Genomic DNA, 27,742 nt, shown 5'->3' with positions numbered 1-27,742 from the left:
TAAATGAAGTTAGTAGGATTATATTTTTGTTTATAGCATATTATTGGATTTATTAGGATGTTTTATATTTTTAATAAAAAAAATAGAAAATTTATTTGATATAAATATATATATATATTTTAAATATAAAAATATAAAAAGTTTATAGATAAAAATTAAAGGGAACTTCTATCCTGGGGAAATAATGGGATTAAAAAAAAAAAAAAAAAGAAAAAAAGGATTGCATAGAAAATAAAAACAAATATTTTATATGACAAGGTGTATATTGAATATAAAATATTTTTTTTATTTAAAATATCAGTAATCCGTAGATTAAATATGTTTTAACATAACTAATTTAAAATTAAATACTATTAACTTTACTAATAAAAAAAACGTTTAAACTGAATTTTTCCCGTCAATTTTGAATTTGAATTTTGACTAAATTTAGAATACATTATTGTTATTATTATTTTTTATTTTTAATTTTTTGTAATTTGAGATTTTAACTTTATTGACTAAACAAGAATAATAATAATAATAATAATAATAATAATAATAATAATAATAATAATAATAATAATAATAATAATTAAGTCATAATGTAAGCGGATTATTAATTAATTAATTAATTAATTATAGTTTGATTTCAATAATTTTGAATTCATAAGCTTTCATAGTTATTGATCGTCCGCATTGTAAAGCATCCAAACAGATTCAGAGATCAGAATTCGGAGATCCCAAATCTCAACGCTCCACGAAGGAAGAACACTCTCTCGAGTTTCATCCAAAGGTACTCTCTCTCTCTCTCTCTCTGCATTAATGTTGAACTCCGAAGCGTTAAATCCTCATTTCTTTGTCTAAATAGCATCAAAGTGTAATTAAAGGAAGCAGACATTCGTCGGATGAAACGAACACTGTTTAATTTAATTTCGAAATTTGCGACAAAGGAGGAAACAGTATTCTAATGGTTGACCATTCCTCAATGTTGAGGCAACGATGCGGAATTTTGCCTCAAACTGCGTCATTTCATTGCACTTCACCCTGAATCTGCTTCTTCCATTTATTATCATTTTGTTATTTCTTTGGAAAACTTAATCTGCTTCTTCCTTCTCTATCTGCAAAATTCTCTGGTTGTTGTTTCACATATAATTGCTTCGGACTGATTTTGAAACTCTGTTTCTTTCTTTCATTTTGATTCCTTGTTATTGGATACATGTCTTTGATTTACATTCTCGGCATTGCTGTATATATGTTTTTCCTCTAGTTTTAAATGGATCTGGTTTTAGGTACTTGAGTGGAGATTTCAATCGTTTTCAGTGAGATCTGCTGCTTTGTTTGCTCTCTTTTCCTTTTCTCTGGGTGGGAATTTGGGGCTCTGATTTGTATGAAACCGGAAATTACTCTTTCTTAATATGAATTATTGTTTTTGTTTTGGTTTTTGGAATTTGGTCGTGATGAAGGTTTGCCCCTCCTTTTTCTGATGCAGGGAGGCATCAATTTCGAGTTGTCGATCAATCAGTGGTTCGAATTGATGTGCAATGCGGTGGCGTATCGGAGCTCTTCTGCGTGATAGAAGAACTGCTGAACTGCCTATTAGTGGAAGGAATCACTTGTATAGAGTTTCTCTGTCTTTGGCTTTTATTCTGTGGGGATTTACCTTCCTCTTTAGCTTATTGTTCAGCCGTGGGGATGGCTGCCAAGGTATGCTTTGATCATATCATTTTGATTTCTTAAGTGAATATTTATTTGAATTTAGAAGTGTAATCAAACTGATTGCTCCATTTCATTACACCATTCTCTTGTGATCTCTGACCGAGCTGTTTTCAATTGGTTTTTATCTGTTCGCTGCTTCTGTGTTTCCTATTCTATCAACCCTTCTTTTATTTTTCAATTTGTTGGTTTTATAAGATTCAAATTTGTTTCCCTTGAAATGCAACGAACATTCTGGTGGCTGTGAATATTCTTAACGCTGACAGTTTCAAGATTTTAATTGATTTATATTTCAACTTTACATATGATGTTCTGTACTCTTACATTAGAGAAAAGGAAACAACAAAAATTGTGTTTTCATGCTTGAACACTTCATTAAAATTGCTATCAGGGTAAAATCAGAGGGAAATACAATCATTTGATTGATTTTTATTGTAGTTATTTATCACAGAAAACAATAAATCATAATTGGTCAAATGCTGTGCAATCCTTCTCTAACGAACGAAGTTCGTGCATGATGAAATCAAGCTCATTATGCGTGGAAATAATAGAGTAAGCGTAGTAATGAACTGACTTGAACATGATTTATTTAATAAGCTGTACCACTTCCTTGAGTTGAAAGGATATAATAGAGTACTCTGTTCCCTGAAATTATATTTATATGAACGCTTCTTAGTTGGCACTCCAATGGAGTACCCGAAGTAGTAGGCTTCCTTTGCTTAGTTTGTTTATTTTGTTTATTTTGTTTTATCTTAAGTTTTAAACTGTTGAATTGGTCTGGCTTTGTTATTAACCACCAAAATGGCTAAAATTAAATATTAGAAAAGGATTTTCTACATTAATAGAATGAATTAATTTGTCTTACACCATCTTTGTTTTCTACACCAATTCATTGACTTAATACCAGACAAGATAATATTACTGATTATCTATGCCCTTCTTTTCTTTGGGTTTCAGAAGGATCTGTTGTACTACCTGCTGGTGTATCTACTTCAAATGAATCTAAATTGGAAAATAACGAGGACTCTGATCTTTTACATGTTCCTCCAAAGGGGGAAAACGATTGTCCCAGTCATCTGAAGGATTCGTGCTCAATTGATGCTACAAGCCATGGTTCTAACAATGAAGAACTTTCACGTGAAGAAAGTAGTAGTCATATACGAACTGCTACGGGGTTTCCTGAAGCTGGGAGCTCTAGCACTGGAGTGAAATCGGAAAGCAAACCTCTGAAGGAAGGTATCTCATCCGATACCGTTCTGTTGGGCCTTGAAGAATTCAAAAGCAGAGCCTTCATATCCAGAAGCAAGTCCGAAACTGGGCAGACTGGGAATAGTATCCATAGAGTAGAGCCTGGTGGTGCAAAGTACAATTACGCTTCAGCTTCAAAGGGAGCAAAGGTATTGGCTTTCAACAAGGAAGCAAAGGGAGCTTCTAATATTTTAGGGAGGGACAAAGATAAATACCTCAGAAATCCATGTTCTGCTGAAGAGAAATTTGTTCTCATAGAACTGTCAGAAGAAACCTTAGTAGTTACAATTGAAATTGCTAATTTCGAGCTCCATTCCTCTAACTTAAAAGAATTTGAGCTACATGGAAGTTTGGTTTATCCAACGGATGTTTGGTTCAAGCTTGGGAATTTCACCGCTCCAAATGCAAAGCAGGCACATAAGTTCGTTCTCAAGGACCCAAAATGGGTGAGATATTTAAAGTTGAACCTTCTTACTCATTATGGTTCAGAATTTTATTGCACGCTCAGCAGGGTTGAAGTTTATGGAATGGATGCAGTTGAGATGATGCTGGAGGATTTAATAGCTCAACATAAACCTTCTGTTATATCAGATGAAGCTACTAATGATAAGAGAGCAATTCCCTCCCAGTCCGGATCCAATGATGAAAGACAACATGGTAGAGAGTTGCAATCTCTAGCCACTGATGAAAGTGATGATGATGTGATTTTAGAACCTTCAAATAGTAATATAATCGATCCAGTCGAAGAACAGCACCATCAACAACCTGGCAGAATGCCTGGTGATACTGTTCTCAAAATTCTGACTCAGAAAGTTCGTTCATTAGACCTAAGTTTATCTGTTTTGGAGCGGTATCTGGAGGAATTGACTTCCAAATATGGCAATATACTCGAAGGATTAGACGAAGATATAGGAAATAATCATCTACTCATTGTGAAAACCCGAGAGGATATAAGAAATATTCTTAAAATCCAGGACAGCGCAGTACGTCATACACTTGTTCTTTCAATTCATCTCCTATCTATAACAATGGCTATTAACACTGGTTTGTTGTGAATGCAGGATAAAGATGTTCGTGATCTCATTTCTTGGAAGTCCATTGCTTCCATGCAGTTGGATGGTCTGCAAAGGCATAACGCTGTTCTCAGGTTTTGACTTTTCTCCACCCACACCCACACGCACTAGCACTAGCAAAAGGGAAAAAAAAAAAAAAAAAAAAAAAAAGGAAGAGAAATGGAGTGAGAAGCTTTGTTTTTCTCCTTAAATCCTATTTCTAGTATAAATCCTACTTGTTCATTGATCTGACCAACACCTTTTTATTTATCAAAAACTTCGTTTGGAGAAGAAAGGGAGAAAGATTAAAGCTTAGATAGCAATGTTGTTGTGTAGAAGTTACTTCAAAAAAAAAAAAAAAAAAAAAGGTGAAAAGTGGTGAAAAAGCTAAAAAGCTTCCGTTTTGGTATTATGATGCAGATCTGAGATTGAAAGGGTTCAGAAGAATCAGAGTTGTCTGGAAAACAAAGGAATAGTTGTTTTTGTTGCGTGCCTCATATTTACATCATTTGCTACAGTTAGGCTATGTTTACAGATTGTTCTTAGTGTATATGAGAGAACAAATAATTGCAGGAAATTTTGTTGCGTAAGCCCTTCCTGGTATCTATTACTCTTCAGCTGCTGCATTATTGTTTTCATAGAGTCGCTTTAATAATCATAAAGGACGATCTTCATCCCAGATATATATTTAGTTTAAATAAATGAGGTGTTGTGTTCATCATTCAGGCTTTGGGATTCACTTGATGACGGACATCACAAAACACCCTCTCCTTTTCCACTCCCCCATCATTCAAAATAAAGATTCCATTTTTGAGTTTCTGATGTTTCATTCAAAATAAACTCTTTCTGTTTACTTTTTTTTTTCTCCCCAAATGTTCTGTCCATTTCTCTACCACTTTTCCTTCTAAAATTTATCCCTCTTAAATTTATTTCTCTTCGAAATTCTCCTCTCTAAACCCATAAACTCACTGACGAAGGTTGAATACTCTACTTCAATTTGCTGTAAAAAAAAATTCAAATTAGTTGTATTACAAACCACTTGGGAATGATTAGATTTGTTTATAATAATTATATCAATTTGGGAATGATTAGATTTGTTTATAATAATTATATCAATTGACACAATTTAACTTACAATGCATAAGAGTGCAACTCCATACTTATGGTAGAATTGGTACGAATGTACAAGAGTGCAATTTTAGATGTATATTTTAGATGTATAGTGAAGTGACCCCTATAGGTATTAATTAGTTTTGTACCATTGAAATTTATAGTATATAAGTTGATTAACTTTATATCATTGGAGCTTATAATCGATAAGTTAATTAATTTTGTATTATTAGAGATTATAATAATTTTGTATTATTATAATCATATTATTAGAGATTATAATAAATTTTGTATGATTAGAGATTACAATCTGAAAGTTCACAAGTTCCCAGCTCCTAAAATGTTCAATATAGTTAAAAAAATTGAAGTGTTAAAATTAATATTTAATATCTTAAATATATTAAATATAAAGGATAAAATATATTTAGTTTGAATTGTTTAACTAATATTAAACATATTAAATGTAACTAGAGAAAAATATAATTAGCTTGAAGTATTCAAATTAGTATATTTAATATATATTTCAAATGAATATTTAATATATCAAAATGTATTAAACATAAAAAGAGAAACATATATTTATTGTATTTGATAATTAAATATTAAAATAGGTTCAAGCAAAAAATTACACCCCAAATACTTAAACAGAAAACTAACAATGAAGAGAAGCAAAAACAGATCACCATTCAAATGACAATCCAAAACTCTCCGCTAGAAATAACTGAATATTATACATACCCATCAGAGATGGACGATGGATGATGGATGATATAGCACATACAAGATCAGAACTAATACATGCAAATACATTTTTCTTGTCCAAAAAAGAATGGGGCCAATGGTAGAACAAAACCTTAAAAAGGGGAGGAAAAACAAAGGATATCAAGAATACCTCGAATCTAGTGTTATATTGATGAAGAAAGCAGTATAACCTGGCACTGAGAAATGTTGTATATACACAAACCTCTTTCTCCACTTATAAGTTTGTAGTAGAAATATGAACTTGAAGAGATCGCTAAATGAACCATCAAGTGTACCTTAATATCAACCCAATGTTGCAGAGACTAAATCATCAAGTAATATCTGCTGCCATGCTAGAAGTATCTGGAACCAGAAGACTGCGGAGGTGCTGGTGGCAGCCGGATAGGAGTGCGACGGCTGCTAGAGTTGGAACCTGAGTTTATGTCACCGTTCTGTGCGGGATCGATAGATCTACTGTAACCATTGGAAGAAGATCTTCTGTAGTCAGCCCGGCCATTAGAAGCAGCATCAAATGCAGATCTCCAGTCATCTCCTCCAGGTGGTCCGCTAGTTTTGGGACTGCTTTCTGCAAGGGTTTAAAATATTACAAAACGTCAAGAAAATGGGGAAATGAATTTCTTTCATAACATTGAGAAGTGGCAGACTATCAAACAACCAACTTTAAAATCACCGAATGACCAAGGAAATGGGAACGCCAAATTAATTTATTCAGCTATTTGCTAACAAATGAATGGATGTGTACTCATTCTTCAATCATTTGGCTGGGTTCAGGCGTACAGCCAATACATGAAAGTACTTAGAGAAAGTGGTTCTTGTAGCATTCAACTCCAATAATTTTCGGCAGAGATGTCTGGGTGAATGAATGCAGGAAGAAATTTTCTTAGTTAAACGTTGACCAGAAGGAATCATTTAAGAATCTTCCTGCGTAAAGAACTGTCTGGTTGAATTTTTGGCAAATTTTCTTTGTTAAACTTCAACGAGAAGAGTCGCCCTATGAATGACTCTTCCGGTACCAAAATTGCGTGGGTTGGCTACTGATGTTGTTAAATTGACTAGAAGATCACCCTCTAAGATTTTTCCATGACGTACAACATTGAACAAAAAGTTGTGTGGGCTGAATGCTAGAAGAAACTTCATTTCTTAGAGCTTGACTAGAATGAATCAACAACACCCTATGATTAAGTTGCCTAATCAGGAGAAACAAAATAATGTTGTTTCTTTACCAGTTCTACATAAATTAAGACAGATCAACATCAAACCTAACAACGAAACCTAGTCCAACGGTGGGCAGCAGAACATGCATACAAATAGTGAAAGCAGGAACTAATGACTAAGATTACCTGGACTACCATCGGACCAACTAGCAGCAGATGCTTGATTATCATGAATGCTGAGCTGGCGTGTCAGTTTGGAAAGGAGAGAGGATTGTTTTTGATAACGTTCTCGCCTCCGTTTTACATTATGATCCTCCTGAAGAAGCTCCTCAATCTTTGCAGAGCTTTGGGCACTGTTCAGCATGAGCATATAATAAGTTGGATTTCTACCAAAGTAACTTTTTTTCAAACCTTATTGATACAGATCTTTCAATCAACGGTCGACACATTAATGAAAATATTTCTAAAAAGACAATACCAACAAAGCAAGCCCATACCAACATGGAAGCTAAACTCTACCTGATCGAGCTATATAATTGATTTAGCATGTCTTCCTTCGCCTTCTCAACTTGACAAAGTACAACAGCCTGCATAATGAACAACTCACTAATGAAATAAACTTGTTGGAGAGAATGATATAAACTAGATGGGATAATAATTAGAACGCAATCTTCAACCTAGCCAAACAATTCAAAACTTACCTTGGGAACATTTGCAGCCAAACTATTCAACACTGCTTCAACATAACCACGAACCTCTTGAGACATCCACCGCAGCTCTTCTTCAGGATCAGCAGGTTTTCGAGCCATAGTATCCTAATAAAGGTGGATAAATTCTTTAATGTTAATTGCAAACCACAATAAAAAACAAGTAAAAGAAATTTGAAGTGCATGAGAAGTGGTTAGTTTAGACACATTCTCACAAAGAAACTAGCTTCGTTAAAATTTTAGAAACAAATGGAACTGTAAAATAAAGCTACAAGAAAAGAGGGCATAGATGTATCCTATGCACATTCCAACCAGTAAACACAAATCCCCATGAATGTAGACCAATTATCTAAATGTGAGTGTATGTCAAAATTAGAAAAAAGCAAGACAATAATAGGTTTCAATGACATACTAGAGAACCATCAGATAGACTCTGCCGCATAGTAAGACCACCTTCGGAGGATACACCTCTCATCTGTCCTCCTTTGGACGGTTGAATGACATTGCGTATCTTGTTTATCCATTCCACCTTGTCCGCAGCACTCTCCGCCTTCAAGACAACAGCACTATGAACTGAAGAACATGGCACAATTGAGTTAGCAAACAGGTTTTCAACATGGAGGTATCAAATTTGGAACATTTATAAACTAATACTACGACATTTAAAAGATCAAAAACCTTATGTAACCTTACCTTTTAAAACGGTTTTATATGGAACCTTGCTGGTAATCTTAAACACAAGACTTGATCCTTTTCCAGAATCGGGCCCATTAGCCTTTTTATCCTTTGAACTCTTTGGAGGTGGAGACTCTTCCTCATCTGTAGCTTCTTCAATATTACAATCCTGTAAATGTATTCAGAAGTCAATGTGGCCATTCAGATAACCAACAGGAATATATGACAGAATCATTGTTAAATTTCAAGACGATTCCAGTACATCTTATTGTCTTAAATGATTGTTCTTGAGAATATACGGAAAAAAACTTGAAAAAGAAAAACCAATAATTATATGTGATTTTTTGTTTTCCTTTTTGTAAGAAACTGCGCTTTCATGAACAAGCATCAACAGAAAGAGTTGGAACGTAACCACAGAAACAGATGAAGCTCATAATTACAAAAAGACGTTGTGGGGAGTTGTCCCCATACTGAGATCAGGAAAAACATAATGCTCTACCTCTAAAGTAATGACACCACGAAAGTGTCTCTCTTCTTGCTTCTTGGTGTATCCAAGCTGCACAACGAGGATAGAATAGAAGTAAATAAAGGTATCGACACATGTTGCCTAATACAAATAAAAATATAGGTAAATAGAGACAAATGAAACCAGAATGTACAAACATCTCCCCAGGTCAACGCATGAAGATGGCATGGCTGAAATGCTTAAGTGAACTTATTTACCCAACCTTCAGATGTAATATTAACATACACGTCTTATATGCTCAAAGAACAGTGAAGCTACTATGAGATACTCGGCAGTTATGTAATGGGTATATGATCACCAAGCATGAATTAATAATCACCAGAAATATGCCTATAACCTACTCAGATTTTTCTTTCTCAATATAGGAAACTAATACTGAGGGATGATAGGCTGAAACGCACGAGAAAAGAACAAATGGTATACCATCTAACTGACTACGTACTGAGGGATCAGGAACCACCCATTTCTATTGACCATTAGAGTAGAATTCCACAAAATTTTACATACCTTTCCAGTCTTCGCATTCAAAACAAACCATCGCCTGCTCCATCCATTAGTTTTTGCACTTTTCTTTAACAAGAAACCTACAAAATGAACAAAATTTCAAAAATAAACCTGTAAGTTTAATAGTCTCCTTAAAGTTTACTTCAAAACAAATTGCTTTACTTTGTAACCATTGAACTCAAACTACGATGTAAGCCATCATACAGACTTCCAACTTTATAACAGTAGTCAGCTTTAAAATTGCAGAGATAGATACAGACAGTTTGACATGAGTACAATGCAGCATGGATGTGCGGACAAATAATCATTGAAATTGAAAAACATAAAACGTACAAATACAAACAGCTTAATGCTTCGTGGTGGAGTCATAACTTTCAATAGCAAATTCTTTCGTAACTTCCCTTTCTCTCTGATTGTTAATGATTGGAAGGCCTTTTGTAAGTAGCTCTTTGGGTGGGGGTTCTCTCTTCCCCAGCCCTGATGACTTTCCTTTCCTTTCTTTGAATTTAGTCTGATGGTTTCTTCAAAAAATTATAATAAAATGTATAGTAGAGTAACATTATATTAAATGTTCAGTCTTTCTACATGTTCAAAATGACTCAGCATTAAACGGACTTCCAAACCAATAAACATATGTAAACGGATCAATATATTATAAATAATAACAAAGGGTTAAAAACAAAATCCAAAAACCAAATGTGTCTTCAATTATATGCATAACAATTATTCCATTGGCCTAGTCCAAAGCTAATCATTGATTTAGGTTCTTTTTTTTCCTTTTCAATCCGGGTGTCCAAGCATCACTAAGTGTCAAAAAAACAAAGTTACAGAAGAGTCAAGAATATAGTTTGAGTGTCCAACTTGATCCAAAGCTCAACAACTGCCAAGCTCGTGGATGACACCCAAAATAAAACTGCCATTCACATGTAACGGACTAATTGTGTTGCATGTGCATTATTGGATGCTGTATATTCAAGAGTCTGAACACGTTTCAGCTTGGGGGACTTACCAGAATACTAACTCCAAACAAATCAGAACCAAGTTTACAAATCTCTACACAATTCATTCAACACCAGATTTGAGAGAGAGAAAATAGCGACAGATGATTAAGGGTCTCATATTAATTTAAAAGGCAAGAAAGAGTCTTCTAAAACAAATTTTAAAATGCCTTCATAAACAGCTGAAAGTTAAAACCCAGTAACAGCATTCCCTTTTTTTATAAATAAAATAATATTGCGTGCATACCAGCTGTTATCTCTCCATCAGCACCTGCTGTCTTCAAACCCGAACCCTCCTGCACTTCCTTATCTTCTTTACTAGGTTTTTCTTTCATTGATTTCAAGCTTCCCCCAGCTTGCTGACTATTTGTTTGAGGACTACTTGCCTAGGGGGACAAAAACTATGCAAGTGAGAAAGTCAAACAAAAATGAGAGTCAGCAGCCCTGCATTAACTCAAATGACTCACCCTGTTCGACACCGCTTGTTCAGCCTCTTGCCCTTTTTTTGATGATTTAGTTTTCACTTCCTCTTCCCGGCGTTGTCTTTCCATCCTAAGTTGAGAAGGAGAAAGTGATCTCATATACAACCAATTTTACTATTGAAATTTAAAATTTTTGGGACCAAAAATTGTATAGTATAATTATGCATGGGTGGTGTGTGGGTGTGGGAGGATTTTTATTGGAATGTACAGGACATTCAAGATCTTACAATTTCACACAGACACAATAATTAATACAGCAATAGGCTCCAAAAGGACACGCCGCAGAAAAAGTAAACACACATTAGCAATATCAAATTTCATCATGCGTGTAGGATCCACCCCCCCCCCCCCCCCCTCTCACAGCAGCCAATTTCATACCCCAAAAGGCATAGCAGTAGAAGATTTTCCTAAGCTTACCTTCTTTGTACAAGACGTATAAAGTGTTGTGGTGGGACAAATGCTCGCTCCATATCAACTAACGCCACAACCATCTTTTTTGATTCATTTTTAAACCCATCCAGGGCAGCACTTGCAATGGCCACAACCTAGAAAAATAATCGGTTTTAGAGGGTTGGAAACAGCTATTTAGAGCTCCCTTACAAGAAACATTATTTTTGAAAGAACAAGAAAACCTTTTCGAAGAACTACAGCTTATAATATAAAAACTTAAGCAGGAAAAAAAAAAAGTTAAGATGCAAACTACAAAAGAAAACAAAATAAAGTTGTAAACTATGAAAAGCTAAAAGGATAAACGATGTAATCAAGAAAAAAGTAAAAAGCCACTCACCTCTCTTTTGAATGGTGGATATCTTCCAAGACCTGGGGTGCCATTAGCAGCAGCAGAAACAATATCTATCAAAACTCTGTGCACCTATATTTTTGTCAAACCAGAAACAACATGATTTCATTAACAATAAAAAGAAAAAAATTAAACGATCCTTCTGCTTGTTTAAGGAGTTTGAGAAATTATGAGGCTAAGAGTAAAAATATTTTTGTTATCCCAAATTCTATACTTTTGGCCTTCTAAATGGTCTCCTCGGACTATTAATTTCACTTTTTGTAATTATTCCCTATTTTGCCTAATAATTTAGATTGAAGAGCCTCTTCAAAATCACTTCTGGTTTTGAAGTATATGAGGATGACACATCTTTTCCATTTTTCTGTGGTAACAAAATTTAAGCAAAACAAACTAAACTGATAAGCTAAGGCTCAAATTCTAAAAGAGATCTCAAAAAAAACAAAAAAAAATATTCCATGATGAATTTAGTGCTCCAAAATTTAAGAAGCTGAACATTTCATGCCCTTATGCTTATCTTTACCTCATCAACACAGAGACGTGATGGTTCCTTTGCAAGCTCCAAAACACCTTTTATTAAAGATCTCAAACCCTTCTCAGGTGATATAAGATAAGGCTGATAACCATCAGCTTCTAATACAATCTGTTACAACGAAGTCAAGAATGAATCTACAGCCTAATAAAACATAAACTACTAAAAAAAAAAGAAGTTAAACATACCCTCTTCACATTATTAATATCGAAGTGTCTGTCTAAAGGCAATTGCTTAATTCGATTTGGAAAACTACCCTCAAAGCTAGCAACAATTTTCCAGCCTGCACCCTGATTTGCGAGGTAAGAAATGTTAAAGACTTGGAAATCAAAACCCTCACTGCAATTAAATTATCAATAAACTCAGATTTTGTCCACGGGTTAGTTTTTTCTGACTGCAGAAATGCTCAAAATAAAGTCTGACTAGATAAGTATTGAGGAGAAAAATTATTTCATTATCAATTCATATCATCAATATTGATTTTTTTTTTTTTTTTTATGTAAGAAACAATTTCATGGATGTATGGAATTTGCAAAAAGGATGCATAGTCCATGAATATTACAAAAAAGCTTTTCCAGTTGGTTAATAGGGAGGGATAACTATATGAAGCAAAGAGATTTGACAATTTACACCAAGAGGTTCATTATAATCATCTTTCTAACTTATCCAAGTATTTTCCATGCATATCAAGAGAACTCCTTGCTAACGAAGATTTCACAGTTCGTACAAATTGTTTTGTATCATCCTTCAAAAGGAAATTAGCCAGGATCATCAAACATACAAACACAAAAGAAATCAATTTTTACAATCAGGACTTGAAAGACTCTCCCAGCCGAATTGCCACCTGTGCGGCTGTATTCTCAAACAGCTTGAGTTCGATTCCTGAGCTAAGCAATTATGCTTGTTTATATATTATATATATATAAACTATTGGGACTTTATGTTCTCCTTAGGAAGAAAACTACATGCTCTACAAGTGCTAATCACCTTCAAAGTGAGTTTAAAAAACAGAAAATAGAAAAATAAGAAATACAAGAGAAAACAGAGGGGGGATTAACAAAAATAATAATAATAATAATAAAACTTAAATTATTAGAATTTCTTTTTATATATGCACAGAAGAAAACTCTATCCTGCTTAACACAATTTTATGTAGAAAGATTACAGAATAAATACTGTGGCAACTTTAAAAACAAAGGATACCAACTTGTCGTGCAGGAAAAGAACCATGAAAAAAGTATATAAATAAAATAGAAGACCTACCTCACCAGAGCCTATGTGCTGGAGAAACTTATCTTCAAACTCACGGCAAAGTTCCAAAGCTAGAGCTCTAGTCCCCTCGACACCATTGACCATTTGCTCACCAAGCCTAACTAACTCATCCTGAACTATTTGCGACTTCCCTTGTAACCTTTAATAAAGTAAAATATAAAAATCAATAAGATGTTAATTTCCTCCCACGTATTAAAAATACATATTTTATCCATTTAAAATCCTGTCAGATAAATCTGCCACTCAGAAACCACAAATATGGCAGACTCCATTCTTGTCAACAGACCCTCATTCAACTCAAAAATAGAATTCAACATCGATCACCTAAGACTAGTCTTCCATGATTTTTTTACATAGGATATATATTGTGAGAAATAGGTTATCTATTTGTTAATACAAAAACTTTCCCTGAGTACAATAGAAATTACTGGGGGCAAAAAAAAAAAAAAAAAGCACAGCAATTTGTAAATAAAGGTTTCTTGTAAAATTTGGGAAAACAGTTACCCGGAGAGAAGATTAGGAAGCCGGACTTTCATTCGTTTGCGGATCTGTTGGGACAATGCATCAACTAAAGCTAGCCTACCTAGCTTACTTTGAGGGGCACCAGGTAGTATAGTTTTTAAACTTTCACTCTCTGCTCTCCATGCAGTCTCCATGGAATTCTCGGAGCCAACAGATCCAGACTGTGCAGTAACTATCGAAACCGATTGACCAATTATAGCAACCCATGGGATATCTGAGGCTCGTGCTGGCCCTTGATTTAACAGGAGAGCTTGCACTGCAGCAAGAGACTTCTGGTCTGAAGAAGCTTGGTCAATTTTGCTAATTACACCAATGGTTCTGGTACCTATGTTGAGGATAATTTTCAAATTTAATCACCTAATGCAGTTGAAAAGAAAGAATAGAAAATGCATAATTCGAAATCTAACATAAAATTGAAATTTCAGCATTGAAAATTATCCCTATAAACTTAACAAAGCAAAACATGAAAGAAGAAACAAGAATCCATGATAAATGATAGTGGTGGTGAACATAAAAGACAAAACCCAGTAATTAGAACTTATTCCCCAGGTTTACAAATAACATTACACCAAACTTAAAATAGAAATGTGACGATGACTGTGAAACAAATTACCATCTGCATCAAATTCCTTCGCAGTTCGTAGGGCTCGAGATGAAGCAATTTCAGGAGCCTGAACAGCTGGTACAATAACTAGCAAAATTGCATCATTGTGTTCAGCATATTCACTAACCTATGCAAAAACCATCAAAATATAATTACTTATACCATTAATAACAGTTTATAAACAATACCAGACTATCATTTGGTTAAGAAAAAAATACACAAACCATCTATATGGATAATGGATTCAGATATTGTCTAAAAGCATTCATCCAAAAAAGAAACGCTAATTCATAAATCTTTTAATCAAGTATATGAGCCAGTCCATGAACAGCTACTTACCACAGAATCATCCATTGCCCGTTGATCAAGCCCAGGTAAATCAATCAACTTCAGTGGAGGTGCTGAAATGAAAATTTTTAAATGAAAATCTAAGAAACAATAACAAATAACTGAATGAAATAGATAAAATTAGCTGATAATTAATTTTTATAAAGAAAAAGATCGATGTTGTAAGAACCTGACATAAAATCCTATCTATATAGGGAGCAGCAGGTTTTAGTTTTTTTTTTGTCTTGGACATGCTTTGAATACATTTTAGTGAACTGGCTTCATTCATTGCCTTTACAGACTAAAGATTTCCTTGCACAGCAGTTATTCGCCTAAACAACTTATAGTAGCTGAGTAATGACAAATTGAATTACAGAGCATCCAATGGACATGCAAATTAACTAACACCCAATATCATTTTTCTAGAGCAAATACAAGACTTTCTTTATTATCGACCAGAAAAAGAATGTGTAATACTGGCATTCCCTATATATTCCTGGATAATCGTATTTATCAATCTTCAAAACATTTCATTTTACAAGATTCTATGTTGGTTAGATTATCAACGTTTCAGTGTTTCAATGTAAGAACAAGATTAGTTTTAAAATAACTAACATCAACATGCTTTTTTTCCATATGCAAATAAATGATAAACAGTACGATATATATACTTATTAGAAAAACATTAATACAATTAAGAACTGAAAGGAAGAAAATTTCCCACTCCACTATTAGAAGAACACTAACCATGAAGTGATCCCAGTGAGCTAAAACAAAAAGAACTTCACATGTGGAAGCTAGAAGTAGGAAAAGTGCATTAAGAAGCTACCAGATAATTACATACGAGATTAACCAATTCACACAATATGTACAATAAATATTTAATTATGAGATCTTCGTTTATGCAAAGGGATGAAGCATAAAAAAGAATGAAAAAAATACTTGATTAAAAAATACTAGATATAAGCTATTCCAATAACAGTTTTTACCACCAATAACACACGCAGTGCACACATTTCAAAATCTTCAGAAGTTACACTTTTAAAAGAGTTATATTGAAGGATTACATATTAAATTATAAACTATTTATAAGAAAAAATTAAGATTTTTACTCCATACTACAAAGGCCAAATGAACGAACTAACCTGTACTTGTGCGAAGCTTTAGATATATTTCATCTCGGCCCTTTCCTGAAGAACCCTTGCTCAACCTGTCCTGTAGAGAATGTCGCAAAGCACCTAAAGAACAATTGGAATTAGTGCTGACATTTAATACAGGAGTTTAGCTAAATAACCATTAATATCTGAAACATTATCACCTCTTACACTAAAAGTATAGCATAGGTCATATATAACCAAAAGCATACAAAAGAAAACGTGGTAAAAGCCATTCTACAACCAAGGGAAGATCCACACATGTAAAGTTCTCATACAGAGCGGAAAAAAAATGTACAGCATGATTTAAAACACAAGGGCATTTAGTAAAGTTACTAACTTGCAGAAACTTGCTGAGATTTATTATCAATCTGCAGAATAATTGATTTACTACTCAAAGAACCATCCCTCTGCAAATCAATGCTAATTGGAGCTCGTGTAGCACCATTTTCACCAGTTGGCTGAGCATAGAATAGAAAACAAATTACACAAAAGAATAGGGTATTCATACAATTGTTCTGTAGATCCAAAGAGAGAAGGAAAGAAGGAAAGAGATAACCAAGTAAAATTCAACTTACCAGAACAGGATGCCCAATTAAACTATTCAAAGCTGCAGACTTGCCGGCACCCTGAGATATTTTATCAAAGAAATAAAATTATGATATCTTCATAAAATAAGCACATCTACAATAAGAAGAAACAAATAAATAACTAGGGCAGATGGATTGCACTTTTCCAATCAAGGTAAATTTTCAAGCAGCTAGTCATGATTTACGAGCATATGTACTTCAAAATTCTATACTCATCTACATTCACACTTTATTTGAGAACTGCATTCATAAAATGTAAACTTAGCCAAAAGAATTTCCATCATAATTGGCAAGAGCTTGAGGCTTTTGTCCAGATTTCAGATTCGGAAAGAAATAAGAACTCAGTGAATTGTGAAGCAGACGATCAATACAAACTGAATACCACAACCAATACAGAATTATCGGCTGAAAAAAAGCTTAAGTTTTTCGTGAAATTCAACTCCACTGCAAACCATGATTAATAAAAAAAAACCCAAATTGTACAAGTTTGATCATACTGTAGAGTTTTCACAGCCAACCAAACTCTTGCAACTCTCAGGACAGATCTAAATAAATAATCCATCGCACCGTACTCCAGATATTACTGTCACACTACAAGCAGTAAGTCTTAGTTACAACGGTCAATCCATGAAACACGCCTTCCAAATCGCGCAACAACAATTTGCTAATTAGCAAAAGAATTAATTCAGCAACGTGTCCCATCACAAGGGAGCTTCGTAATTTTCTTCTACTGCAACTAAAAATTCAAAATGTTTTCACATCTTTCCATTTCTAGAATGTTCCAACAAGTTGGGAGACTCAAATAGACACAAAGATCTGCCGCCTAAGACTAACAGTTCAAAAACTTAAATCTAGAAACACGTCTCCAAGACAAAACACACAGAACAAAACCGATCCAACATTAAAAGCCAAGTAAGAAATACAGAAAAAGAAAGAAACGGCTAACTCACAACATTGCCCAACGCAACAACGTTGAGAAAAGTCGTAGCCCTACGAGAAGAACCGCCAGAGGTAGAATTGTCGTCAACATCTTCATCGGCAAGCAAAGCAGCCGCTTGGCGCATCGATTCGGACAACTCACCCAACTCCTCGATCGCGTCCATTGAATCTATAGAAAGCTAGCAAAGATCAAGGATCTAAAACACGGAAAAAGCGAAGTGAAGTAATCGGGAGCAAAGAGATGAGAGTAGAAATTGAAAGTGGAGGTAGACAAAGAGATCGATTAGAGAACAGTTGAAGAGAGATGTAGGAGAAGGTAGATGTGTCTGTGTGAAAGATTCTTGAAGTTGAAGGAACAAAGAAGCTGTGAAGTTGAATGTTTGAGAAGACGAGGGTTACAAGAACGAAGGAGAAGAGGAAGAAAGTTCCCCTTTCTCTCTCTAAAAGACTCTGTCTCTCTCTCTCTCACCGTCACTGTTCTGTGCGTTTTGAAATGGTAATTGAAACTGATTTACTTAGCCTTCTTTGCTCTGACGTCATATTTGAATTTTCTTTTTTCTTTTCTTTTTTATATTTTTAAATAAAGTTTTTGTGTAGTTATTTCGGCGGTGGGTGCTCTCCCACTTTGATTTTTTTTTTTTTTTTTTTTTGAATTCAAAATTTTAACTTTTTTTAGTTGTTCCGGCCCGGGTGAAAGTCTTGTATGATTGACTTCTTGTCGGGGTAAGAAGTGAGGGAGAAGCTTGTAGTTTAGTACTGTTTTACTCGAGTTTTTTCTTTTTTGTGAATACATTGTTTTATATGGAAAGGAGTCTTTGTCCGAGAGTTAGTGGGCAAGGTAGTTGATTGTAATTTCCACCCGAGGCTTGGTCGATCAAATTGAGACGTTTTTAATTTACTAAGTTGGAGAGGTGAAGGAGCGAAGTCACTTTATCCTGGGCTATTATTGTTGGGTTGATCCCGTTGGTGGTTCCTACATCTTCTGTGTCTCCATCGAGGTCCTTCATACAAGTTTGTTGCTAGGAGCCTCTGACCTATAATCTTTCATCAATAGAAGTTTACTGACTGACCTAGCTCTTCAATCGACGATCTACGACTTCCTCTTAGTTGCAGATGCTCATGCTTTAATTCTCAAACCCTAGCTTGTTTCCCTAGTGAGATCAGAATATGGAGAAAATCATCGACTTGGTTAGCCTTTACCTGACCAAGGACCTAATACTAGGCATAGCGCTTTTTAGCTTGATTTAGGATTTGGCCTGAAGTGTTGGTGTTACTAAATTGCTATTAGATATTTTCAATTTATTAATAAAATAAATGGTTGTTTTATATGGGGTAAAAATGGAGATGGTTATTATTTAGATAGTACCAATACCAACATATGAGCAGGATCTAACACAACCAGTTTATATAAGCTTATACTATAAAATATTTAATCTCTTCTTCTAAATTCGGTGACCGAGAAGTTTAATATTTTATAAGATGATCATATGTAACTTAATCTTAATCTTAAATGAGTTATGAATTACTGTCTTTGGGAGAATTTGTCGTTAGCTTTGAATCAATTCAACATGTCTACCATTTTGGAAATTTGACCAAACAAGAAACTAAAGAACATAACTTTACGAGAAGAGATTCTCTAATTCTCGTAAATAGGTTAGTAGATGAGCAGTTCTCTTAAATACTAATTTTGGTACTTGAACAAGGGGCATCACCCTCTCACTCGTCCGATAGAGACTTAGTTTATAATTGGATCATAAAAAATCATTCATTAGACAATCAGTGACATTTAAGGTATAAGATGTATTCATATGGGCATCAAACTTTTTGATTAAGTTGCCTATAATGATGATATTCATTGACACAATTTATCCAATAGTACATAAGAGTGCAACTATACGTCTATAGTGACCTATAGTTAAGGAATAAAATTGATTGATTGAAAATTTTAATTAATTATAACTTTATGTCGTTATACACGATTCACGATTCACGTACCACACATAGACCCACCAGGCGGGAGTATACATGCCCCTTGGGTCAGCCCTTCAACTAATGCATGCTCATGTGTCGAGCCACGAAGGGAAAGAGCCCTCATAATATCATGGCGAACATAGATATCGTAATGTACCCATTTTGTACTCATTATAACGAAAAAATATCCGGATGAACATGACATTAAAAAAATGCATGAAACCCCCATAACTTTAAATCATGACATCAACATATAATGTAAGACATACATTCGTTCTTTCATAAATATAACGTTCATGAATACATACTTGGCTTAATAATATTGCATAATCTAGAAGTGATCATGCTAACCTACTGTGCATGTCATATCATATAGAGGTACTATGTATCATACAACATGTAAGTCATAACTAGTTCGATACCATGACAAAAACATCTCATAGCATAACTTGCAACGTAACATAACAAATATATATGTCAAACAATCATAAAATATAGCACATGGAGGGTCACATAGCACGTGTCATTCATACTTCATTCTATTCATCCAATCAAGCATATCAATCTATATGGGCCACGACTTCGGGTAAGAACACATTAGAGGGCTTAATTCGCCTCATAACATTGATTACTTAAACTTACTTGGTCGACTTAAGTTGGACTTACTAATTATTTCTAGTGCTAGTCCAAATCTATTCCTTATAATCCAATTCAATCTTAAAGGGCTTAATTAATTTGTCTAATAGCATCAATGATCTAAATTTAAATCCCTTTAAAAGAAAGTTGATGAGATCTATGACAAGTAAGTTTATGGAACAAAAAACTATGAACGATTTCACGATTACCATATCATGATGTTTCTAGTGAACCCAACACTCATGAATCATGAGATATGATTACAAGACTGAATTTTAGTACTCTCAACAAGATTAGCCCGGGAGCTAGTCTAAAAAACTCTGGAAACAAGAACTCAATGATCTCTCTCAGGAACCTAGTTTACCACTACGATACTAAGAAAAACCTAAGATAACGTAACATGTCTACTAGGAATTGTGAATGATATCACTAGAGCCAAGACCACTTTCTATTTCCTCTAGTATGTTATTAGAACTATTAGGAACATCGATTAGATCTAGTAGAACCCTTATCCCAAACGGTACGCCTATGAAAGAGTACCATTTAGTTTTATTATCGTGTGTGAAAATAGTTAGAAGCATCTTAATGGGGCTTCCATTCCATAAATTCGCATTGAAAGGGGTAAAGGATCACACAAACAAACTCAACTAGTTAATTGGCACGCGGGGTTGCTCTCTAGGGGTCAAGATAACCTTTCAGAGATGATGCTCAATACCCATTCACGATACCATATTGTCCTTCATGTGCTGGAACTTTTATGAGGTCACCTCTCAGATTCATAGATACTAAGGATTCACTTCCAAGATAATGTAAGCAAGCTATGAACATAAATATTAGCTCACTCCATAACTCATTTAGGCTGTTCGCGAGATCATGTGGCAACAACTTAGATGAACTATCCACGAAGCTTGATTGGGTTTATTACATGCATGAGAACTATGTCTTAGGAACTTCATGATCTACCAGAAGCTTAGCTAAACTGTAAAACCTAGGTCTGAACTTCTTAGAGCTTAGAACTAAGCCTGTGGTAGGTAGTTAGGTTCAAGATGCCATTACAAGTTTACAAGTAAGTTACTTACGGAGTATTTTTATATGTACCTTAGTTATTACTTTTTCTTGTAGGTGATACCTACGTAGCTAGTTGAGATGGAGAGTGGTCGGGAGCTGCATGACCATAGATGGCTTGTCTACTTGAGTCATTTGTCCGCCTTTGATCTTTTTGAGGATGTATTGGTTTGTATTGGTTTGTATTTTGTTCATTCGCCTTTGATCTTATAGAATTTGTGAATGATGATGATAGCTTCTAAGTGACCACAAGAAAACTAGAACAGTATAGCCCAATGCGATGAACATATTAACGGATGAATATGTTAAAAGACAATATCGGTAAATGGTTCGAGTCCATTAAATCATGTATCTATATGCTATGTAGGGAAAATTCAAAATGGACAAGGTCAAAATAATCCATACTTGAATCCGTTATGGATGGAGGAATGGTTAACAACCTACGAACACTTTGACTTCTAGTTAAACTACTAATTCAATTTTTATTGTCACGTAGAATCATAACAACACAATTACTTTCAATGGTAGCCAACAAATCAACTAATCGTCTAACTCATGCAAAATGAAATATTTCAGAGTCTAACCCCTTCAACCAAGAAATAGAGGTACAAGTGGGAGTAGTCGGTATCAAGTTGACCTTTCGACACAATGCCTAGTAAAATCGAGGCATCAAAATGAGAAGAAAAATAACATTATCAAGCTGTAGTGTTGTACAATGGTCGAAGTTTGGAGGAACATTATTATAAGATCTAGGAAAAATAAATAGTGTGCATAGAAAATGAGGTTGTTACATGCAAAACGTAGGTAGATGAACAATAATGACACCATTATCAACTCTACCAAAGAAGATAATTGTACCGAAAGATATGAATAATGTCGTGCCAAACAATAAATTTCTTACAAAGTTGAAAAACCCGTATACCGACTCGTTTTTTTGCAAGACTTGAGACAAACATCGCTATGAATTGATATGTGATGCATGCACTTCCCGTATGTCATTGTACCATATACACATCATGCCTATGAGATATTGATGAGTGATGTATGATATTGATGAAAGATATATCGTGTACACGTGTGCATGTCTCATAGGAGAGTTATGTTATGAAAAGTAATAGAAGTATGATAGGCATCATAACCGTATGTCATGATTTGAAAATGTGGGATCTCATGCATGATGTATGTCATGATTTGAAAATGTGGGATCTCATGCATGATGTATGTCACGAGCATGAGATACTTTCTCAGTATGTTATGTACGTGATATGAAACACTCTCCTTTCTTTTTTAGTTTCCCGCAGTGTAAGCGTGCTCTAGTCCATGATCAGGCTTAGGGGTACGTATACATTCCCTCCTAGTGAGTTCATGTGCGTGAACTGTGTGTAGAGAATATTATGCATTCAACCCGTCCATAAAAGAAAGTAGAGCCCAAGGAATAGTCATGAAAAATAGATTCCCCCGTGAACTATGATTGCATGTAATTGCTTGTAAGGCTCACATGTATGGATGATAACGTCGGCTGAGGATGCTATGGAAACAAAGTTATGATGGTTAGATTTCCGCATTAATTTAAGTTATAGTTCTTATGTTAGAACACATCAATAACATCACTTTCGAAACTTTGAAGAATGATGTTATATTTTCGGTCTTTAACTATATTATTTCTATGATACTATTATTATTATATGAATTATTTTTTAAATGACGTGCATGACGATCTTATTCTACGAGCAAAAGCATTGTCATGAAAGAAAAAGATTGCACGTGTCATGTGAGTCTCACCATCTATTATTATATCCCGTTCTTCTAAAAGCTTCAATCCATCATTATAATTTTACTTGATTTTAGGATGCCTAATAAAAAATTTTAAATTATTAAACGTTGTCTATACCAATAAGGTGTACTTTCTTTTTCGGTGACCTAATCATAAGAACTCTAGAGTTAAGTGTGAATTTCTATGTTGGGTGACCTCTTGGATCTTTACTTAAGATGTATGTGAAAAGGATCCATGTTGGTCTGTGAGGATAGTTCTACCCTTAGAAGTGAGAAGTAAGTAACAAGATTATGTCGCATGGAATGCAGGAGAATGTCAGATTAGATGACGAAGATCGAGACCACATGGCGGTGAGTATCTCAAAGCATCTCATTTTATGATACAATCGAGTAGCACAAAGCAAAGTATAGCAATTTGGATAACCCATCAACTTTCACGTTCACAAATCACCTAATTTTACACGGTATCTAGTAAAACCATCCTTACTATAATTCGTTTTGCTCTATCATAGCATGGTCGGTCCTAAACTATTCATTAACAACTCGAATCATTGGTTAATCAATTTCAATCCATATAAGTCAAATTCATAGTAAAAATTTCTATTCATAGCTTAATAGTCTAAATTGGCTGAAAAATCAACTTAAAATAACTCAAATTAGACCAAAATACTCAAACATGAAACTGATTCAATTGAACTAGTCACGTCATCATCTTCAACCTCCAACTCCAATGCATGTATTTTTTAGATTTTGAATTCGTTTTCTTTGCATTTATGGGCTTGTTCTCGTTCCAATCAACCATAACTCCACTGGTAGATTTTCTCAAAAAAAATTCTTTAGTACCAGAATCATAAAAAACCATCAACTCCACTGAAAGATACTCAAAGATGGTGAGATTTGTTTAATATTATTTTGAAATGTGAAGTATTATCATTTTGAATTAGTACAGACCCAATTGGGAGAAAAGTTGTAAGAGAGATTTTGAAGTGAGAGATACACTTGTAAGCACTTTGTTAGAGTGATCGACTACCACACTTGTCTCCCGACCACATCAATCTTTGATCATCCACCTACGATCATTCTTCCAAAAGAGTTTGTCTGGTAGTCAAAATGGTTGGCACGACCCACATGAATGAATTCCCTTTATAACACACAAATACACTCATAGCCTAAAACAAACCAAAATGTCGTCTTCCCCTGAAATTCCAACCTCAACGCTCCGTCTTCCATGGAAGCACCGTCTAATTCTCCGTCTCGGTACTATAGCCACCAACACCTTTTGCCGATCCGATTTCACCATCAACCGTTGGCTCACCGGAATCCTTGACCGGAGAAGCCCCCCCTCCTCCATACCAATAGACGGCGTTTCCTCTTACGATCTCCTCATCGACAAATCCCACAACCTTTGGGTTCGAATCTTCACCCCCATCGACGATGTTCAATCCCTCCCGGTGATTTTCTATTACCATGGCGGCGGCTTCGCTTTCTCTTACGCTGATTCATCTCTTTACCACACCACCGCTCACCAATTCGCCAAACAACTACGCGCCGTCGTGATCTCCGTTAACTACCGCCTCGCTCCGGAGTTCCGATTCCCGTGTCAATACGATGACGGATTCGACGCATTGAAATTCATAGACGAAATCGATGATGGGACATTACCGGCGAGTGCAGATTTGGGGCGTAGCTTCATTTTGGGGGAAAGCGCCGGGGGGAATCTGGGGCACCACGTGGCAGTGAGAGCGAGCGAGTACGCATTCAAGAAAGTGAAATTAATTGGGTTTATAGCGACGCAGCCGTTCTTCGGAGCAGAGGAAAGAACAGAGTCGGAGATTAGGCTATGCAATCAGCCGCCGTTGAGTCTGAAACTTACAGATTGGTTTTGGAAGGCGTTTTTGCCAGTTGGGTCAGATCGAGATCACGCGGCGGCGAATGTTTTCGGGCCGAACGGAAGGGACATTTCGGGAGTGGAGAGGTTTCCGGCGACGGTGGTGCTAGTGGGAGGGTTTGATTTGCTGCAGGATGGGCAGAGGAGGTATTACGAGGGGCTGAAGAGAATGGGAAAGGAAGTGAAGATGGTGGAGCTTCCAAACGCCATTCATGGCTTCTTTTGCTTCCCCGATCTGCCGGAATATTCCTCCATGATTCAGGCGGTGAGGGACTTCATCGCCGCCCAATGGCAAAACTGTAAAAAGGAAGGACTCGTAATTTAATAAATTTCATGTGTCGTCGCATTACTGTCAGTGCACGTTATTCCTATTTTATTTTAATTTATTATTATTATTACTTTCTCTTTGATCTATAATATTGGTGGATCCTCTCAATTATATCTCCATTTTTTTTTATTTTTTTTTTTCAGTATTTAATTAATATATTAGATTTTAAAAATTATTGTATACTTTTGTGATTCAAATTAGGGCTCACATGGTATAATTGATGTTGACATTTACGTTTAAAACTTTAATTTTCATAATTATTATGTTTACAATTTAACGTTATTTATTACATGAAAAGTATTGTTGACAATCTTGCATATAATGCAAGATAAACGTGGAGTTATTAGTTGTTACCTTTTTATTTGTATATTTATTATGTTTTTTATTTTATGATTTCTTTTTATTAAATAATCAAAGTTGTATATCTATCATTTTTCATTTCATGGTTTTTCTCTAGGTTCATGAGTTTGTTGATGAATTAGATCTTGAAATTAGATTAAAATATTTTAGAAAGTATTTTCGTACTACTTTTGTGAAGAAATCTAGAAGTGAAACTCATTAAAAATCGAAGTTCCAATTGAACCTCAAGAATGGTGAGTTATGATTTGTTGGAAATCTAGATTAAAGCTTCAGTTTTGGTGAACCAATTGAGTTAAATTGAATTACATCTAAAAGGATACAAACATTGGAAGAAATTAGGAAACACATGAAATAATTCATGAAACTCAAAAAAGTATGTGACACGCACCAGATAGGGCAGGAATGAATGCGTCAGGCGAAGTTGTGGACATGTGTTAGGTGGGGCGGGGATGTACGCGTCGGGTACTAGCGACGACCGTGTCGACATAATAAAAATTGTGAGGAATTATGTCTGCAAGGATTCGAATGCATGTAGCAAGGCTCTGAGGAGCAAACGAGCGAATGTTATGTGTTGCGTAATGAGTGTCAAGGTCATGCTTGTCCAGGGCGTGTTGCTCATAGGCGCATCTCATGTCACTTCGAATTCTTTATTTAATTTCATGTTGTATTGCCTTACTATTGTATTTTTTGTATGTATGACTTCTCAGCGAATTCATGTCTAAGCATGTTAGACCTAAATCACCTCAAAATCCCCTGATTTTGTATGAGGGTGTGACTAGTTCTCAACTCATCCCCTAATTTTGTATGAGGGTTCAGCGAAATCACGTCTAGGCCTGCCAGAAGTGAATCACTTCAAAATGTACTACAATGATGTGACTGGTTGTCAAATTCTTCTTACCCAAAAAGTTATATGCTAGCTAAGCCAGTGTGTTGCCTTTTACTTATAGTTATATAACATTGTTTTCAAATCTTCTCTCATTCTTACTTTCAAACTCGCTTTCAAATATCTCTATGCCCTCGTTTCTAAAATCTTCTTTTCAAACGGGGTCATAGGCTTGAGCATACATTACCCGACCGTAGGCGACACAGATACAAATTGGCTTGAATCGCTTGGTGTTGGGAGTGAGTGTTGCACAATCGCAAAGTTCGCTTCCAAGAAAATTGAGATTGTGACAAGTTGTATTAGAGCTTTGTTAGTTTCTTGACGCATTGAGACCAAAACAATGTCGACGAAAAAATCGACACCCAAATCACAAGCCGACCAACTTATCTTGATAGAGGAGGAAATGTTGTTCCTCAAAGGAGTCCCTAATACTACCCGCTTCATGGAACGACGAGTGACAAAATTGAATGAAAAATTCGAGAGAATCAATGCAATGGGCAATCACCTGGATGGGTGCCGATAAAAGAACTGATGTTTAGGGTGGACATGCTAGAAGAAAGAGTCACCCAACAAAGTAGCTCAAGACCTGTTGGTAGCCTTGACAACTCTGTCGCACACAAGGAAGGACGTGGCAAAGAGCTCGATAAGTAACAAAAGACCATGATGATGTTGTTCAATGAATTAGCTGATGAATTCAGAACAACGGTCGATTACATCAAGGGAGAGATGGCTGATATGAACACCCGAATGAGTATGACAATGAGGGTCGTGGAGAATTTCACCCAGGGCAAACTCATGCAAGACTTAACAAACTGAAGTTCCTGGTTCCAAGAGCCTTTAAAAGGAATCGAGATGCCAAAGAATTGGAAACTTTATCTTTGACGTAGAATAGTACTTCAAAGCTACAAGAGCTTGCATCGAAAACATAAAAGTTACGGTAGCCACAATACATCTTGTAGACAATGCAAAACTTTGGTGGTGTTTGAAGCTGAACGATATCCAAAATGAGTTATGCACCATCGACTCATAGGAAGAGCTCAAGAAAGAGTTGTAGACTCAATTCTTCCCCGAAAATGTTGAATTCATATCAAAAGGAAAACTGCGAGAACTGAGACAGACTGGAGGCATAAGGGACTACGTTAAACCGTTCACTTTAATGCTAGATATTAGCTATATGTCAAAAAAAGATAAA

General features: G+C 35.2%; 3 protein-coding genes across 6 annotated transcripts; 2 read left to right on the top strand and 1 right to left on the bottom strand.

Moving 5' to 3' along the window:
- The first annotated feature begins 669 nt into the window (after positions 1–669).
- On the top strand, positions 670–4,845 carry LOC111787947 (SUN domain-containing protein 3). Of its 3 annotated transcripts, none has more exons than XM_023668056.2 (5): positions 670–772; positions 1,469–1,683; positions 2,650–3,923; positions 4,002–4,087; positions 4,413–4,845. In XM_023668056.2, the coding sequence occupies exons 2-5, from the start codon at positions 1,521–1,523 to the stop codon at positions 4,642–4,644; spliced, it is 1,755 nt and encodes a 584-aa protein (XP_023523824.2). In that variant the 5' UTR covers positions 670–772; positions 1,469–1,520; the 3' UTR covers positions 4,645–4,845. The 3 variants fall into 3 exon arrangements, with proteins under 3 accessions (XP_023523824.2, XP_023523826.2, XP_023523822.2); XM_023668058.2 differs by lacking the exon at positions 670–772 and adding an exon at positions 861–1,112; XM_023668054.2 differs by lacking the exon at positions 670–772 and having other exon boundaries at positions 861–1,683.
- Positions 4,846–5,787: 942 nt separating this feature from the next.
- On the bottom strand, positions 5,788–18,138 carry LOC111787934 (dynamin-2A). 2 transcript variants are annotated; one of them, XM_087121465.1, is made up of 22 exons: positions 17,658–18,138; positions 16,696–16,746; positions 16,458–16,578; positions 16,109–16,201; positions 14,976–15,037; positions 14,646–14,763; positions 14,015–14,357; positions 13,502–13,649; positions 12,427–12,528; positions 12,230–12,349; positions 11,698–11,781; positions 11,328–11,455; positions 10,896–10,980; positions 10,676–10,814; positions 9,434–9,510; positions 8,900–8,956; positions 8,419–8,569; positions 8,138–8,298; positions 7,720–7,833; positions 7,538–7,605; positions 7,205–7,371; positions 5,788–6,429 (listed from the first exon to the last, which is right to left on the bottom strand). In XM_087121465.1, exons 1-22 carry the CDS (start codon positions 17,808–17,810, stop codon positions 6,197–6,199), a joined length of 2,775 nt encoding a protein of 924 aa, XP_086977591.1. In that variant the 5' UTR covers positions 17,811–18,138; the 3' UTR covers positions 5,788–6,196. The 2 variants fall into 2 exon arrangements, with proteins under 2 accessions (XP_086977591.1, XP_086977592.1); XM_087121466.1 differs by lacking the exons at positions 16,458–16,578; positions 16,696–16,746; positions 17,658–18,138 and having other exon boundaries at positions 14,646–14,758; positions 16,109–16,196.
- A 5,982-nt stretch (positions 18,139–24,120) lies between these two features.
- On the top strand, positions 24,121–25,436 carry LOC111787958 (putative carboxylesterase 18). The gene has a single exon (XM_023668071.2). The coding sequence runs from the start codon at positions 24,276–24,278 to the stop codon at positions 25,302–25,304; it is 1,029 nt and encodes a 342-aa protein (XP_023523839.2). The 5' UTR covers positions 24,121–24,275; the 3' UTR covers positions 25,305–25,436.
- Positions 25,437–27,742: the final 2,306 nt, after the last annotated feature.

The sequence above is a fragment of the Cucurbita pepo genome, chromosome 2 (assembly GCF_057944985.1).
Source record: "Cucurbita pepo subsp. pepo isolate OVF chromosome 2, ASM5794498v1, whole genome shotgun sequence".
Taxonomy (NCBI): domain Eukaryota; kingdom Viridiplantae; phylum Streptophyta; class Magnoliopsida; order Cucurbitales; family Cucurbitaceae; genus Cucurbita; species Cucurbita pepo.
The sequence above is the reverse complement of the archived record's forward strand: the minus strand, read 5'-3'. Positions and strand labels throughout refer to the sequence as shown.